This window comes from Equus caballus, chromosome X (assembly GCF_041296265.1).
Source record: "Equus caballus isolate H_3958 breed thoroughbred chromosome X, TB-T2T, whole genome shotgun sequence".
NCBI classification, from domain to species: domain Eukaryota; kingdom Metazoa; phylum Chordata; class Mammalia; order Perissodactyla; family Equidae; genus Equus; species Equus caballus.
In genome coordinates this window covers 101806908-101823659 of record NC_091715.1, presented here as the reverse complement: position 1 = coordinate 101823659, position 16752 = coordinate 101806908, and the positions used below count along the sequence as shown (strand labels likewise).

Genomic DNA, 16752 nt, shown 5'->3' with positions numbered 1-16752 from the left:
GGTGGGGAACACAGGAAGTGAAGACAGAGACTAGGGGTGAAGTAAGCAGAGAAGCACTGAGCTCACTCTGGGTGTCAGGCCCTGTGCCGGTCCTCTCATGACCCTGGGAAGGTACTTACCGAAGAGCACTCCTGGTTCTCAGCTGCAGACAGCAGCAACCTGGGGGCTGTCCTGGGGGTGTCGAGCTGAAGGGCTATGTCCTCATCAGGTCCTTCATCCTTGAGGGATGCAAGGACTGCCCTTCCATCTAAGCCCATCTCCTCTCCCTTTGCTCCTGAGTATCCAGAAAGGTCCTCCTGTGGATGCTTCCAGAACTTACCCTGAAGGCCATTTTTCACACAAATGATTCTTTATCTTTCCCAGTCTCCAAAAGTTGTTCTTCACACCAAGGAGGGGGGACACTGAGGTAAGGAAGGAAATGCCTGCCTCTCAGAGGTATGCGGTCTCCACGTTTCACCTGCCACATTGTACTTTTGTTAAGTAATGACTTTATACATCTCCATTTTTGCTGAGGAAGATTTTCCCTGAGCGAACATCTGTTGCCAATCTTCCTCTTTTTATATGCAAGCCGTTGCCACAGCATGGCCACTGACAGACAAGTGGTGTAGGTCCACATCCAGGAACCGAACCCAGGCTGCTGAGGTGGAGCACACCAAACTTAACCACTAGGCCGTCAGGGCTGCCCTACATTTCCTATACACAGTATATCAATAGACGCACACACAAACACACACACACAATGTATTTTCCTCAAGATAGCAACCTTCAGCTTTCTTTTGTCATTCAGTACCTTATGTCAATGTTTGCAGTTGTGATTTTATGGATTATTATGGTTGAATAGCTTTTCATAGATTTCTTGGGCATTCCGATTGCTTTTGTTTTTGTTTTGTTTTGTTTTTTGCTTTTTTGAGGAAGATTAGCCCCGAGCTAACATCTGCTGCCAATCCTCCTCTTTTTGCTGAGGAAGACTGGCCCTGAGCTAACATCCGTGCCCATCTTCCTCTACTTTATTTGTGGGACGCCTACCACAGCATGGCTTGCCAAGTGGTGCCATGTCCGCATCTGGGATCCAAACTGGCTAACTCTGGGCCGTCAAAGCAGAGCGTGCAAACTTAAACTTAACCGCTGCACAACTGGGCTGGACCCCCTTTTGCTTTTAATAACAATTCTAGGTTAATATTAGTTTCCCTTCTCTCTACTGATTTCTTTATATGTAAAGGGTATTAAGACAATGTCAGTCATATTATGCGGGTTTTCCGAAAATGAATTGTTTTTGAATTTGAATAAATTTGTATGGCTATGAAAGTAATTCTTTTCGCTGCCTAAAAATCTTTGACTAGTACTCTAGGGACACAGAAAGGCATCCCCGGGTTTGTCAGGGTTACAAAGCATCCTTCACCTCGGCAGACACACAGCACTGGGGAGCACACACTGCCTGGGCTCTGGAGGGGGGTCCAGAAATTCCATCTCTACCCCACGGTTCCCCATGAGTTTCTGACCCTCTCTGACTTCCCTTTCCTTCTCTGAAGACCAGTGCTAATGATGCTGTCCTGGAATGGATTTATCAGGGAATTTACACAACATGCAACATTGTTCTTTATTATCAGAGGAATCAGGGATCCTGGGTATGAAAAATACACAGAACAACTGCCCCTTTGGGTGAATGAGTGTCCATTAAACATTGGCTTCCCAGCCCCAAGCAGATCTCCAAGCTCAGTCCCAGGGATATACTCATAGTAAAGGAAAAACACAACCAAAGTGATGAGGATGAAGATGATAACACCCAAGGGCTTCTTGTCAGGGCTGTGCTCTCAGGATCCTGGATCAGTCTGTGTGAGGGCCTCCTCTGGGATCTTGCACTGGGCCTGGAGGAAGTGAAGGGAGGGAGTTGGGAGATCAGTAGAGCCCAGGAGCCCCGAGTCTCATTCCCAGGCCACCTGGCCTCCACTCACTTGGCCCGAATTCCCAGACCTCACCTTGAGCAGAGCGAGAACCTGTGCGGCTTTGGTGTAGTCCCAGTGGCTATCATGAAGGCACCTGTGGCGGAGGAAGGACAGGTGCCATCCATTAGGACCAAAGTGGAGACACTCTGACCGCACAGTGCTATTTCCTAACCTACACAACGGAAACACGTGGCCACGTTTACTGCATCATATGCAGCAGAATGAGTCCTGTGGCACAGTGTGTCATGGGAAAAACTCCTGGTACCCAAATGTCTGCCAATAAGAAAACGAAGTCAATGAAATCCATAACAGGAATGCACACCTGTTCAAAAGCAACCAGGTAGCTCATATGTACTGAGAGGGAAATGTTGAAGGTGATAATGAGTGAAATAAAAAAGCAAAACAAATTACCTGCAAGCTCCCATTATTCACGCCTCCACTCCTCCCAGCTCCCTCCTATCCTGTGCAAACCCAGCACTCACTTCTGAGACCACTGCAGGTTCATGCCAGACTGGGTGGAGAAAGCCTGCACCATTTCCTGTTGCTCCTGGGAGAGGGTGGGCACAGAGCTGGAGGCGGGTGTGGGAACTGGGATGAAGAGCCCACTGTGAGTCTCCTTGGGGTTGGCGTCCCTCACAAACAGCTGGTCATTCAGGATGCACAGACTGGAGGAAAAGGCGGCCCCCAGACAACTGATGGATGGAGAACCCTACACCCCCAACAATGATCCTGCTCCCACTGCCACTCAGCAACCAGATTCCTTCCAGAGCCCCATACTGGGCCTGCCCCCCCAAATTCCTTAGCTGGTACCTCTGTCCCTGCCACAGAGCCCACCTTTGGAGAGATTATTTACCAGCTTCACTATATTTACAGGTTTGTCCCCAAACCAGAGATGATTTTACACCTGCATTTACCCTGAACAGTAGGAAGACATTGAGTCACAGAGAGGTCATGTGATTTAACCAAGGTCACACAGCTAGGGAGTGTTGGGGCCAGGAAGAGAACCCAGTGATCTGACTCCAGAGCCCATGCTCTTACCCACTAGGCTAGGCTGCTCCTCGGATCTAACTGGTGGCTTTCCACAATACTGAGAAAACCCCGAGGTCAACACCACCACATTCCCACCCACTGAGCCCAGGCTGGGCTGGGTGTTCCCACTCACAACACGGCACTCACCTGGAATTGCTGGCAGGGACAATGATGAAGGTCCGTGTGAAGGCACGAACAGAACTCTGAGACTTTCCTACCACTTTAAAGACAAACGACAAACAAAAATACCCCCGAAGAGTCGCACATGCTTTACATGCTCACACGGCATTACCTAGTCAGGATCTGACTTGATAGTCATGCTGAAGGGGACAGTTGTTCACTGGGAGTCAGGGTGTCAGGAATGGAGCGGGCAACAATAGGAGCAATCTGCTCCCCATGACAGGGACTCTACTATGTGTCAGGCTCTGTGACAACCACTTTAGAAGTTCACTCGATTCATTTTTCACAGCTACCCAAGAGGTGGGTATTATTAGCCCCATTGTGCAAGTGAGGAAACATAGAGGTTAAGTAACCAGCACAAGTTCATAGAGTAAGGATCTGGGATGAGACATCAAACTCCACAGCCTGTGTCCCTGTGCCTGAGCTGTGCGGGGCAGACAGGCATGGACACAGGTCAGACCAGGACGGTTTGGAGGCAGAGTGGGGACTGAAGAACACAGAGGGAGTAGGAAGAACACAGAGGGAGTAGGAAGAGAGGGGAAGGGATCAGGGAAGCTGGGAGAGTTTTGAGGGGGAGCACAGCCAGGGGGAGGGAGCAGTGGGGCCTCTAGTGGAGACTCCACATACACTCACCTTCCTTGAACACCCCCTTGACAGAGAAGCACAGCACCCTTTCCTGAAAGGGAAGAGCCCAGGGGCTCAGTCACCACCTAAGCCTCCTACCCACCTGCAGCTTTCTGGGCCTGCCTGAGGGAGGAAGCAGGTGCTCACCGTCTGGAGCCACTGGTCCACCACGAAGGAGCTGAAGTCATGCTGAGTTGTGGGCAACACACAGAGAGAGCGCACGATGTCATGTTTTGTACTCTTCAACAGCTGAAGCCGCAGGTCTGTGGGCGTGGGCGGAGGAGAGCGAAGGTCAGGGGCTGCCACACCCTGGGCCTTGAAAAATCCCTCCATGACCCTTTTCCCTGCCCAATCTTCCCACACGCACGGGGGTCCTTGAGCTTCTTTATATTCCTGTTATCCTTGACGTACTCGCACAAGCTGCTTCTGGGAGAGAAAGAGGAACAGGAGGTGGTGGTCTGTCCACTGGGTATTTCCAGGAGCTGGCCTGTGTCTGCTGGGGAGCCACAGGGCCCAGGAACAGAGTCTGAGCTGTGATACTCACGGGGCTGGGTCCTCGGGGTTGAAAGGGATGCTCAGGGAAAAGCAGGCCTTGTCAAGGTAAGCACCGAGAAGACCCTGTCGGTCTCCAGAGTCATAGGTCAGGTAATATCTGTGGGGGAACAGAAGGGACAAGCTGCATGTGTGACCTGGGCTCCAAATGAGACTTCAAAGACCCAAGAAGCAGACCTGAGCTTAGGCGGCATCCCCCGGCCCAGCCGTCCCCTTCCTCAGATTCCCAGGAGTACTTACTGCCGCAGGAATTGCAGAACCAGACTCTTCAGCGCATCAGATTCAAAGAAGCTTCCCTGAAATTACAACAGTTTTCAGGACCACAGCTGATACCCCTCCTCATGCACCGCATAAATCTCTGCTTGGTCCTCCCACCTCACCTTGCAGGTTGGTAGCCTCTTGTGGGCTTCAATACCAAAGTTAGTTGGTGGGCGTGACTCCTGGCTATCCTGGGGAAGGGAAGAGCAAGTCAGCAGTGCAGACCAGCAGCTGGTGCTGGATCATCTGGGAAAAGGATGGGTCCAGCAGGGGGTGAGGGTCAGGGGTCAGGTGTGAAAGGGCCCTGGAAGTTCCATGGGCAAGGTTACATTTGGGATCATCATCAAGGGGTCCCTGAAGCCTTGGAGAATGTTGTTGAATAAGACTGAGAGCCTTTGTCGGGTGCCCACATAGGTGTGTACCACCACCCTCCCACCATGAGGTTTAAGGCTCAGGTTGAAAACTGTAACTTGGGGAAGACCTAAAGGGGTTGGGAGCAGTTTGTGGGCAGTGTCAGTGTCAGTTAGAGGAGTCAATGATCAAGGAATACAATTACCAAGCTTAACAACTTGGGGAACAATTCCAGGATGGAGCTGCCAAAATCAAGACAAAACAGAAAAGTGAAACTGTGGAGGTGTCTTTCCTCATGAAAGCAAGCAGATTTACATCAGAGACACAGCCCAGGGTGTCCCACCTTCAATCCGTGTTGCAGCCCTCCAGGGCCCTGGGCTCCTCCCCCATGGACTGACCCATAGGAAGAGGGCTTGCTTGCTCTCCCTCCCTCTCTCCTTCCCCCCACCCCTTCCCCCTGGGTGGCTCTCACCTAGACTGCTCTGACTGCTTTCCCATGCACAACATAGAATTTGGCTCCCAGGTCCGGGGCTTCCTTCCCCTCCCTGCCCACCTTCCTTTCTCCAACATCTCACTGAGGGCTCCAGAGCGGAGAGGGAATGGGGTGGGAGCCCAGGGCTCTGCTACCTCACTGGGGGTCCAGCATTCTGCCAGGACCAGGACACCACCAGGGATGGCCCATGATGCTGGAGCAAGGAGGTGAGTGGGGCTGGGCTTAGGAGGCAGGGAGGGAACAGGTGGGGATGAGGACAGAGTGAAGTTAGGAGGAAAGAGATGAGAGAGACACAGGGGAGTAGAGACAAGGGAGAGAGAGAAAGCAAAGCAAAGCAAAGGGAAGAGAAAAAAACTCTGCCCTGGTGGTGGGGGTCAGGGAAGAAGAGAGAAGAAAGGGGTGATGGCTCCCCTGCTGCAGCCCTTTCCTTCATCTGCCGTGGCTGGCCCTGGACCCGAGGTCGGAATGGAAAAGGTGCACTTGTTGGGCTGGGAGGGCAGTGGATGTTGGTTGACACTTTGTCACCTGTGTGAGCTCAGTCTGAACTGCGAATGGGAAATGGAGCAGCCCCGGGGGCGAGACCTTCCCCAGAAAGAATAAATAGTCAGGCCCCAGCTCAGCACGAGGCTGGGGGTCTGTGGCCCCCTCTATGACCACCTTCTCTCCTGATGGCCCCTGTGCACTGGTGCCTGTCTTAGTCGAGTCCTTGTCTGAGGAATCACACCCATCTTGGGTGACCCAGGGATACTCTGAAGGTCCAAGCAGGATGATGTAACTTGTGGAGGGAGGGAGGGGCTGTGCCCTTGAGAGGCCTGTCCTCTAAGCACAGGTGAGGGGCACAGAAAAGAAATGGCAGGGCCTGTGGTCCACCCAGAAGACCAGGACTGCTGCCTCCTGCAAACAGTCACTGTCAGCGGTAGCTCAGGCTCCCAGGAGGCAACAGAGGGTACAACTGACCTTATGTTGGTTGACTTATCTGGGAAGGTGGTGCACAGGGAGTTTCTGTCTGCGCTCATCTCTTCTGGCTCCAGCCCTTGGCCCTTGTCCAACTTCCCTGCAGCCTTCACCTGTGATTATGAGGAGGAACAACGTGGACCAGAGGAAGAGAGCCAGGATGACCCTGCACCCCAGTTCCTATGTTTGCTAACAAATCCACTTCCCTGCCTCTTGTCATCACCCCAGGAACCGTCCCACCTTCCCCTCAAAGAAGGATCTGGGTAGTGAACCTCACCTCGTTGCTGGGGAGGTTCAAGTTCTTGATGTTGGAGGCATTCTGCATAGTGGTGGACAGGTCAGCCAGCTGGCAGGGTTTCGTGTTGCTCAGGTTCCAGGGCAAAAGCTATGATGAGGAAAGAGAGTGAGGACCTCAACCAGGGATATCTGAGACGAATCTGCCTCTTCTACCTGAACTCTCCCCATTCACCATCAATCCCAGCAGTGGGCCCAAGTCCTCACCTTGGGCATGTTCTCTCCATGGATCTGCAGGGAGGCAGCCATGTCATTTCCAGGATTCGGTACCATTTCCACACCAAGGGTCACCAAGGCTCAAAGAGGCCGAGAGGAGGAAATGAGAAGGCTGAGAGGGGCCCAGCTGGTACAGCCCCAGCACCAACCCCTCCCCAGGTTTCCATCCCTAAGTCTCCTTCCCAACAATTGGACCCCTCTGCCCTCACCCTCCCTAGAATTACTGCTGGAGCCTACCAGGGTCAAAGCGGAGTTTGTGGATGTCAAGAGACTGCCGGGAGACATCATATAGTTTGTGCATGGTCAGCTGCAGAGTTAGAGATGGGATTTAGTGGCTCTGAGTCTGAGGTGGTGAAGGGAGGTAATAGGCGGGGGTGGAAGAGGTGGGTCTGCATGTGAGTGCACAACTCGTTTGAGTCTGCACTAACTTTATCTGCTTCACCTTTTCTGACTTCAGCTCCTTCTGCACAGAGCAGGGTGCATCAGAGGGGCTGACAAAGATAGATATCTGCAAAGAGCACAAGAGGGGCTGGGTAAGCACCAGGAAATCTGAGCCTTGGGATCAAGCAAGACCTTGCCGCTGTCCTGCCCCCTCGCCCCTCGCTAACCCTGGTCATGTCTTTGACACACACCCTTTCATTATTCTTATCCCAAATCTTGCCGTTGATATTCTTCAATGCAAAGGCAATGTTGGCATTCTCAACGAAGAACTGGGCCTGCATTTTCTCATAGTGAAACTATGGGGAGAGTGACAAGAGAAACAGAATATGAGACCAGAAGGCCCTGCCCATCTGGACCCTCAAGCTGCCTTGTTTCTACTTCTCCACCTCTCTGTCCTCTTACTTCGACTGGGGTGAAGGGGACACTGCATTGCTTCTGAATCAAACTGAGCAGCCACTTCTCATCATATTTTATGCCAAATGGAACCTAGGAGTGAGAGAAGATGAGAGAGGAAATTGACATAATGGAATCTAAGGTTAAGATAAGACCCCCCCCCCCATATCTTCCTTTCAGTCCTGTTTTTCAGGCTTTAAAATAATTTCTTAAGATAGAACAATATCCATTATTTATAACTTTTGTACCGGACATGGATTTCCTAAATACCCTTTTTTCCATTCAAATACTTTTCTTCAAATAATCAACTTAAGATGTTTAACATGTACTCTCTTTTATAAAATTCCAAGAGATCCTACCTAAGGCAGACCTGGCCTGCCCCTCTGACAAGAACCCGAGATTCAACCCTCTCCCACACTAGCTTGAGCCAAATGAGCCTTGCTGGGTGGAGTTGCTCCATCTCCTTGGCAGTAGTTTCCTCCTTGGCTTTTAGATAACCTCTCCCATTCTCCTCTCCCATTCTCCCTACAGTCAGTCTGTTCCTTTTTTGCTGCTGCTCTGAGTCTGCCTTTATATGACTAGGATGTTAACTCTAGGTAATAAAATGACAGATGACCAACTCCTCTGCCTCAGAAGAGTACCTAGCATCCCTACACCAGTCCAACATAACGTCCTCTGTTCATCTTCTCCTAAATATTAAGTCCACTTTGCTAGGACACTCACCATGATCTTGAACCAGCTCCCTGAGGTCTCATCCTGCTTGTTCCCCTCCGTTCTTCTCTCTGGAGGCTTTTGCTCTCTCTCCATGTTAACGTGGGTTTGGTCTTGTTTCTGAAAAGTGCCTCTCCGATGACAGGGTGGAATGGCATAGGGAGCACTGTGGAAAAGTGGAGAGAAAGAAGCAGTCCCTGTATACTCAGGACGTCTCCTATACACGTTTGCCCCACTTATACCAGGGCTACAATAAAGTTTGCTCAACCCTTAACCTGATCCTGTCGTTCCTCACTCTTCCAGACTGGAGAGAAAAGTGACATATTGAATACAGGGTTACGGATTCCACTGGCTGGTACATTTCAGCCATGCTGACTGGTCACTTACTATCTTATTCCAGTGTCCACAGGAGCATCACTTTTTCCTGGATCCTCATCTTGCTGCTGGTGAGATGAAGGATGAATGCCAGAACTGACTTCTTCAGACCAATTACTATATCTCCTTCGGTAAATACCCCAGCATCTTGCCCTTCTTTGTAGGAAGTTAGGTTGGTTATTGTGCCCTGAAATTGAGAACAACACATCATTAGTTCCAATACCAGAAAAAGTCCTGGAGAAATATCATGGCTAATGAAGGAATGTCACTGACTTCTCTAATCTAAAAAGAAGTGCATCACAGGGCTCAAAAGGTTGAAAGATTTCACTGTGGTTCCGCTTCCTGGAAGACGAGAGGTGGGGAGCATTCACAGCCAAGAAGAAAATAAGCACAGAGGAAAGGGTTTGGGACTAGGGTTTAATTGTGATGTTAGTCCCTGCTCTGCCCGTTTCAGGCTAGGTGACCCGGGACACGTTGTTTATCATCTCTAACTCTCACTTCCCTCTTCTGCTCTAGGGTGATAGTAAAATCGACCCTGAAAGTTTGGTGTTATGGTTCCAGGGTCAAAGGTGAGTTCCCTGCCAGGAGGAAGGATTAAAGAAATGAGAGAGAAGTCTGATGAAAATATCTGGAATGAAGCCTGGAGAAACAGAATATGGAGAATACGAAAAGAGAGAGGGAGAGAATTAAAGGAGACATAGTGAACATATCTAACACATGGTTAGTCTGAGTCCCGGAAAGAATGAGAGGGAATAGTGGAGAAGTCGTCTCTGAAGAGATCTTGGTTGAGAAGTTTCCAAAAGTAAGAAGACATCAAGTCAAACAATATGGATAGGAGAAAAAGTACACTTTAAGGAAAAACATTCCAAAAGAAAAGATATGCCTTTTATAATGATGTTAATGTAGCAAAAACTGGGAAAATTTGTGATGAGAAAACTCAAACTAAAAGAAATATTAAAGGTTCTTCTTCAGGTAGAAGAAATATGGTCCCAGATGGAGGCACACAGGTGCAGGAAAGAAAGACTAATGACATTTGTGAATATGTAGGCAAATCTAAATAAGTATTGGCTATATAGCACAATGATAATAAGTTCTTTTGGAGGTTTAAATATGCATAGAGTTAAAATGCATGACAATAAATTGGGAGCAGGTAAATGGAATCAAAGTGTTGCAAGGTCCCTTCATTATCTGAGGACCTTGAAAGATCTAATTTGCAATAGACTGTGAAAAGTCTAAAATGTACATTGTAATCTTAAAGGCAAACCTGACAAGAAGGGCAAAAAAATGTTTAACTATCTAGCAAAATGAGATAGTTTAATAGATTTCAAAAGAAAGCAGAAGAGAAAGGAACTTAGAACAGGCAAAAGTAAATGTACATAATACGGTGTATATAAACCAAATTGTATCTATATTTACATTAAAAGTTTCATACTAAATATTCAAAACTGAAAAACAGATATTGTCACACTCAGCCTTCCATCAAATGCTCCTTACAAAAGACATATACAAAATTTAACAATCTAAAACATTGGAAAGTAAAACAATTGGCAAAATGTATACCATTTCCACACTAACTTACTGAAAGCTGGTATAACCGTATTAGCAAAAGAAAAAGTACACTTCTTTTTTTTGTTTTTTTTAAATGTTAGGAAGACTAGCCCTGACCTATCATCTGCTGCCGATCCTCCTCTTCTTGCTGAGGAAGACTAGTCCTGAACTAACATCCGTGCCCATCGTCCTCTACTTTATATGTAGGATGCCTGCCACAGCATGACTTGAAAAGCGGTGCGTAGGACCGCTCCTGGGATCTGAACCGGCAAACCCATGGCTGCCCAAGCTGAATGCACGAACTTAACCACTGCACACCTGGCAGGCCCCGACTTCTTTAAACAGAAAACAATACTAGAGAAAAGAGGGAAATTTCCTTATAATGAAAGGTTCAATGCTATAAGAAGATATTAACAAAAAATTCAAAATTTGCACACACGTCTTAACATACAGCCAAAATATGGAAAGCAAAAACTGACACAAGGAAATGGAGAAATGGTTAAATCCATGGTCACAATGGGAAATTTTAATACACCTCACTGAGTGACATCTAAAAGGACGGACAAAAATTCAGCGAGATGGAGAAGATTTAAAATGTGATTAAAGTAAATTAACAATTTTACTTAATTGACATAGAGCAATGCACATAACTACACATGGGACGTTCTAGAATAAGTCATATGCTGGGCCATAAAGCAAGCCTCCAGGAAACTTCCATGGCGGGTAATACAATCTACCTTGAATAGTTGATACAAGATTCAAGAGTAAGGGTGGCCCTCCCCCACCTCTAGCATGAATCCAAAGAATGTTAATTTACACCAACCCACACCACCACCTCCATCTAGGTAACTCTCCCCAGGCTCCAAATCATGGACCTGAGATGACCACATGGCCCTCAACCAGGGAAAAAATTTTACCTCAGCCATGACCACTTCCATAAGAGGGGAGGTTTTCTGTGTAGAAGCAGGATAGGTGTGTCAGGGGCCACTTGGCCCATTTCCTCAGGAGACTGGAAAATAGTCAGCCTGGGCCCTCACCACCCCTCCTCTAAAGGGGGGTCGGCTGAGTGTCCTGTGGCTTGAGGGAGGGAAGGGGACCCAGAACCCCTCCTGCCCTGTGGGGTTCTGAGGCCAAGGCCTCATGCTGACCAACTCACCCATGGTGTGGCCTGAAGCCTGAGACTTGTCACCAATGTCCTCACAAGCTGCTTGTGAAGAGAATCTGTGGTGTCTGGAGCTGGACGTTTGGGGAAGATCAGGGACGGCTTCCGAAGAAGGCGAGAACGTGCCCCAAACCTCTTTGGTCAGGGCCACACAAACAAGATGGAGTCCTTACAGGAAGTCTCTTCCTCAGAGGCAGAGAGAAGAGAGCCCTGGAGGCCAGACGAAACTTAACCTCCTAGAGCTACTGCCCCCTGAGTTTGCTACCAGCGTACCTCCCAGGAAATTGTTTCCAACTGCGCCACCCCTGCAGAGGAGGCCAACTGGAGTCAGGAGGCCTGGGATCCAGGTACTTGGAGCTACAAACTCAGGGAACTCTGTGTGCTAGTCTCTGTGTCAGCTGCATTGCATTGTGTTCCTTCACTCTGCAAACCCAGAGCACTCTGAGTGCCAGCTCAGGCCAGGCTCTGTACTTGCTACATTGCATCTATTCTTTCATGTGTTCTTCCCAGGGGAACTCTGAAGTCAGAATCACCAGCTTTCCAAGGTTGCTGAGGTTTAATGAGGTGCTGCAGCTTGTCTGGAGTCATTCAGATGCTACCCGGAAAAACAGAGACTGAAATAGACCTCCATGGAGTGGCGATGACCTCTCCATGCCTAGCTTTACTAATTTCTTGCTGCAATATATGGCATTTTCTTAAGTTAGGGCAAAGTAACAGAATGTTCTGAAAATAGTCACTTTGCTGGAATTACCTCCAGCCCATCCCAGAGAGAGATAATACCAAAACAAAGGAAAAACACAGACCTGGAAAATATAAAGAAAAGAACAAGGGTTTGGCGGGTCACTGTAATAAAAGTAGAAGAATTATATTTTTCATTTTAAAAACATATAGGGAATGTAAACAGATGCACCTTAGTGGTCGGAGCCAGCACTGCAGCTCTGAAAGTCCAGAGAAAGTTCTGCAAAGAAGAGGGAAGGAGGCAACAGCCTGTATGCCAGTGCATCAGCAAGAACTTCCTGGAATTTTCCACTACTTTCTGGAATTTTCCACTCATTATCAACAATCCCTTCCTGGATCTCTGTGCCCTGAGAGAGGAAGGCCAGCCTCTGAGAGAGGTATAGAAGAACGACATGTGAACATATGGGGTGAGGGAAGTTTAAAACAGAAATGCACACACATACGCACAGAAACTGTCAAGCCAAAGTTGAATTTTTAAAGTTTTTATAAAACCGTATCATGTGAACATTTTTATAACATGGTACATATATGTGGACTTTATTGTCAACTGGTAATTAGATATTTGCAACTGTTTCTCTCAACACACTTGCTTAATTGCAAAATGTTAAACATTAAAAACATATACTTAGACCATGAAATCATTCTGCACCTTCCATCTGTACAACCCCCCCACCATGACTCACAGATATCCAAGATATCCAATGTAAATAGATGGGTGCACATATGGCAGATGTGTTTCTCTTTAGGTAATGCATATACCTACTTAAAATATTTAGCTAGTCATGTAGTTATAGATATGATCTTTGTAAAATTTGCAATCACATAAATAATTTCCTGCAAATTGATTTTTTCACTTATTGTGACATCCAGATTTTCATTTCTTCAATTTGTGCTGTTTGGCATCTTTCCAGATGTTTACTGGCAAAGCAGTTTGCTCTTTAGGTGAATTATTTGTTGTTATCTTTTGTCCCCTTCTCTACTGATTAACAAAAGTCCTTTAGGTTCTTGCACATTAGCACAAATTCTGGAATATTGTTTGCGAATATTTACTCCCAGATTTTCAAATTTCTGATATTTTTCTTTTGACAGTATGGAAATTGCTTTAATTTTCATGGATTTTCTTTACTTAAAAATAATACAGCCAAGACAGAAAAAAAAAAAACAAGGAATACAAAGGATTACATCAAATACGAGTCTGCTGGGAATTCTAGATTCAAAGCCTTGAAGGCTTCAGAGCACAATGGGAAGAAGCTTTAGAGCTAATTCCGCATTTGAGAATAATGGGGAAAAGAATTGAATACCTGCTTGCTTATAGGAGACACCAGGAAAAGTGCCTCTAGTTTAAAATAATCCTGTAAATGATCATTTCGTTTCCTCCATGGAGGTTACTTTTCCTCTGCTTCTGCCTAGGCCCCACACATCGCCCCCAGGACAGTTCAATCCTTGTGGCCCTATCTCTAGGCCTCCAGGCCTAAGGGATGAGATTTCATCTCCACCCTCATCACCAGGACCAAGGCATTGGGGGAGAGGGTTGCTTGAGTACCCTATCAGCATGGCATAGTCACCAGGGGAATTAAGAACTACCTACGTATCCCAAGAAAAACTTAATGACGTTACAAACTTAATTAGAGAAAGCAAAGGGAAGTTTAAAAAACCCTGTCTATCTCAAACAAAAATCTCACATATCAAGAAACGCAAATTATTGAAAAGCTACTGGAACGTATTTTATAGGCAAATAATTAATATTCTCTTATATGAATAAGTCTGATTAGTAAAAGAGTGCCATTCAAAGTTTATTGAATTAATTCAAATAAGAACTACACATGACAAACATACAAATATTAAAGTACAAAAACAATTATATAGACATGGATGAATATATATATATTTGCATATACATAAACATATGTATATAACATATGAAGAACAGAATATACATATTGTGAGCAAAATTTGGAAGAATGTGTATGTTCATGTAAAACTACTTATATACTACTGTACACAGAGATGTATATCTGGGGACTATAGACTAAATTACCAAGGATGTACATCTTGCTATGTAACCAGATTAAAAAACACACAAAAACATTATCTCTAATAAATAGGCATTCTTACACTGCATTAGTTTTTGAAATAAATGTATTACTTTGAAATCAGAAAAATAACTGCTGTAAAATTTTATACCATTGTAGTATACGCATGGTTGGGAGTTTCGTGACAAACACGATATGTGTGTATGCAGCTTAACTGTATATATCTATAGCTACATAGTTTTCACATTGCTTTTCTCTCTCAATCACAGTCATATAGGTTTCTGGTCATAGTTGGGAGGGAGGGGCTGAAAAGAAGTTCTTCCCACTAGGTTTAAATGTACATGGGCTCTAACTCACCTTTAAGGCTTCATTTGCCACAAAATCTTCCAGAAAGTTTCCTCTGATGGGGACCTTGCTCCCTCCTTCCAAAGCATCCTGCTAAGTGACATCCCAGCTGCCAGTCTGGATATGTTCACTAGACGGCACAGAACTCTAATTTCTGACTTTTCTCCAGTGAAAAGTATTATTTGCTAAAAGGTAAGAAAAATCTTTTAAAAGTTATTTTGCATAGTGAGTGGTGAAAGAACATGTAAAATAAAAGACGCTCAAATTTCTTTCCCTAACAATTTTCTTCTTCTCTATGGTTTCACAGACAGAAACCCTAGTAATAAGATCACACTCCTCTTAGAGTGCTGGTGGAGATTACAGGCCAGAGCTGGGAGCCAGGAGGGCAGAAGGAGTTCAGGAACTTTCTGTAATTGTCCTGTTAAGTGTCACAGTTTTTCCCAGCATGCCAAACTTCTGGATAAGAGATCTCTACACTGGATTTCCCAAGGGGTGAACCGGGTTATAAGGTGTTTCCTTCCTCTTATCTCTGGGCAGGTCTCCACCCTTTCGTCTTCTGCTGCCTAAAGCCTCCTTAGCCTCAGATCTCAGTTGAAACTCCACTCCCTGTGAGAAGTTTCAGACACACCCTACTGGTTTGATTATCATTAGGCATCCAGTAACTCCAATGACTTTACCCTCTCCAGATGCACTTTTCATGAGAAAGGGGACCAAAGACTGTGAGCTCAAAATTTCTCATTGCCTGTAGCTTCACACAGTGCACTGAAGCCTCTGAAGTTTTCAAATATCTTATCTGAAGATTTCCCTCAGATTCGCCTCTTCCACTTTTGAGGGTGATGCTCAGGACACAGGGCTGTTCAGCAATGGAACTGCAGAGTGGGTTTACAGACAACTGGGAAACGTGCTTTAAAGAAGCTGTGGAGGCTGTGGATTGATGCTTCCTCCTCTAAAGGATACCATGAGAGTACCGTCCTGACCGTCAGTGATTTTTAACAGACATGCTTTTACGTGGTAAAGACGAAAAGAAACTTCGAGAGGTAGAATTGCAAGTTTGAAAGCTGTTATATAATTTGCTTTCTGAAATACCTTTAACTATATTTCAAAATATTTAAGTGAATTTTGAAAATAGTAAAAAAATTCAAGAAGGAAGCAAAAGTTTCCGTTGATCTCTGGTGACGTACCGTCATTCTTTATATTCTCATTAATTGAGTGCATGATATGACATGGCTTAACTTTTCAACTACACAATAACATTTAATCCCTTTGACATAACTACCAAGTCCACATGGTATTTTCTTCTTTACAGCTGAGGAAGCTTGAGCCTCAGATCCCGGGCACGGCTGAGCCTATAGCACCTGTGTGACCTTCACTGCCTTGTGATTTCAATAAATCTTGACAAGAACTCTATGAGGGAGAGTCCTCACTCCCTGAATGGAAATCCTGGGGCTCAGAGTCCTTAATGTCCCACACTGCCACATGTCATGCTCCTATTCACTTGTTGAGCCCAAACTGGAACCCACGTCTTCTGAACTCAAAGCCTTTACTCTTCCCAATGCTTCACCCAGCCTTCCCTTAATTATTGGACATACTTTTATGGGCTTTGCTTATGACCATAATAGGAATTCTCACTCAGTTTAGACAATTTGGAAAAGACATTCAAAAGAGGGAGAGAAAAATGCAAAGAAGCAGCAATCGCACAAAACACTGACAAACATAGTTAACTTTAAAAAAAAGTATTTTATTGGGGTGATATTGGCTTAAAACATCGTGTAAATTTCAGGTGTACATCTCCGTGTTCACCACTAGCAGTCCAGTTTTCATCTGCCACCATACATATGTGCCCCTCTGCCCCTTTTGCCTACCCCCAAACCCCTTCTCCTCTGGTAACTACTAGTCTATTCTCCTTATCTGTGTGTCTGTTTATCTTCCAAATATGAGCGAAATCATATGGTACTTGTCTTTCTCTGTCTGACTTATTTCGCTCAGCATAATATCCTCAAGGTCCATCCATGCTGTCGCAAATGGCAAGATTTTGGTTATTTATGACTGAATACTATTCCGTTGTCTGTATATCTGCCGCATCTTGATCCATTCATCTGCTGATGGGCACTT

The 16752-nt window shown here is 46.1% G+C and overlaps 1 protein-coding gene across 12 annotated transcripts in view; it reads right to left on the bottom strand.

Moving 5' to 3' along the window:
* Positions 1–1572: 1572 nt before the first annotated feature.
* LOC111771476 (nuclear RNA export factor 3-like) overlaps positions 1573–16752 on the bottom strand; it is a 69246-nt gene continuing 54066 nt past the window's right edge. For 4 of the 12 annotated variants that reach the window (XM_070258275.1, XM_070258276.1, XM_070258272.1 and 1 more), the window contains 20 exons: positions 8827–9001; positions 8452–8605; positions 7738–7821; positions 7527–7631; positions 7337–7402; positions 7132–7201; positions 6886–6974; positions 6662–6769; positions 6388–6497; positions 5143–5179; positions 4709–4777; positions 4569–4624; positions 4321–4428; positions 4144–4202; positions 3924–4039; positions 3786–3828; positions 3120–3192; positions 2426–2608; positions 1977–2037; positions 1573–1865 (listed from right to left, as the gene is read on the bottom strand). In XM_070258275.1, the coding sequence (XP_070114376.1) occupies positions 1812–1865; positions 1977–2037; positions 2426–2608; positions 3120–3192; positions 3786–3828; positions 3924–4039; positions 4144–4202; positions 4321–4428; positions 4569–4624; positions 4709–4777; positions 5143–5179; positions 6388–6497; positions 6662–6769; positions 6886–6974; positions 7132–7201; positions 7337–7402; positions 7527–7631; positions 7738–7821; positions 8452–8605; positions 8827–9001 (1820 nt within the window). In that variant the 3' untranslated portion in view covers positions 1573–1811. Of the gene's footprint in view, positions 1866–1976; positions 2038–2425; positions 2609–3119; positions 3193–3785; positions 3829–3923; positions 4040–4143; positions 4203–4320; positions 4429–4568; positions 4625–4708; positions 4778–5142; positions 5180–6387; positions 6498–6661; positions 6770–6885; positions 6975–7131; positions 7202–7336; positions 7403–7502; positions 7632–7737; positions 7822–8451; positions 8606–8826; positions 9002–11518; positions 11955–12434; positions 12631–14652; positions 14826–16752 lie in introns of those variants that run through there. The other 8 variants (XM_070258273.1, XM_070258274.1, XM_070258270.1 and 5 more) reach the window with 5 other exon arrangements.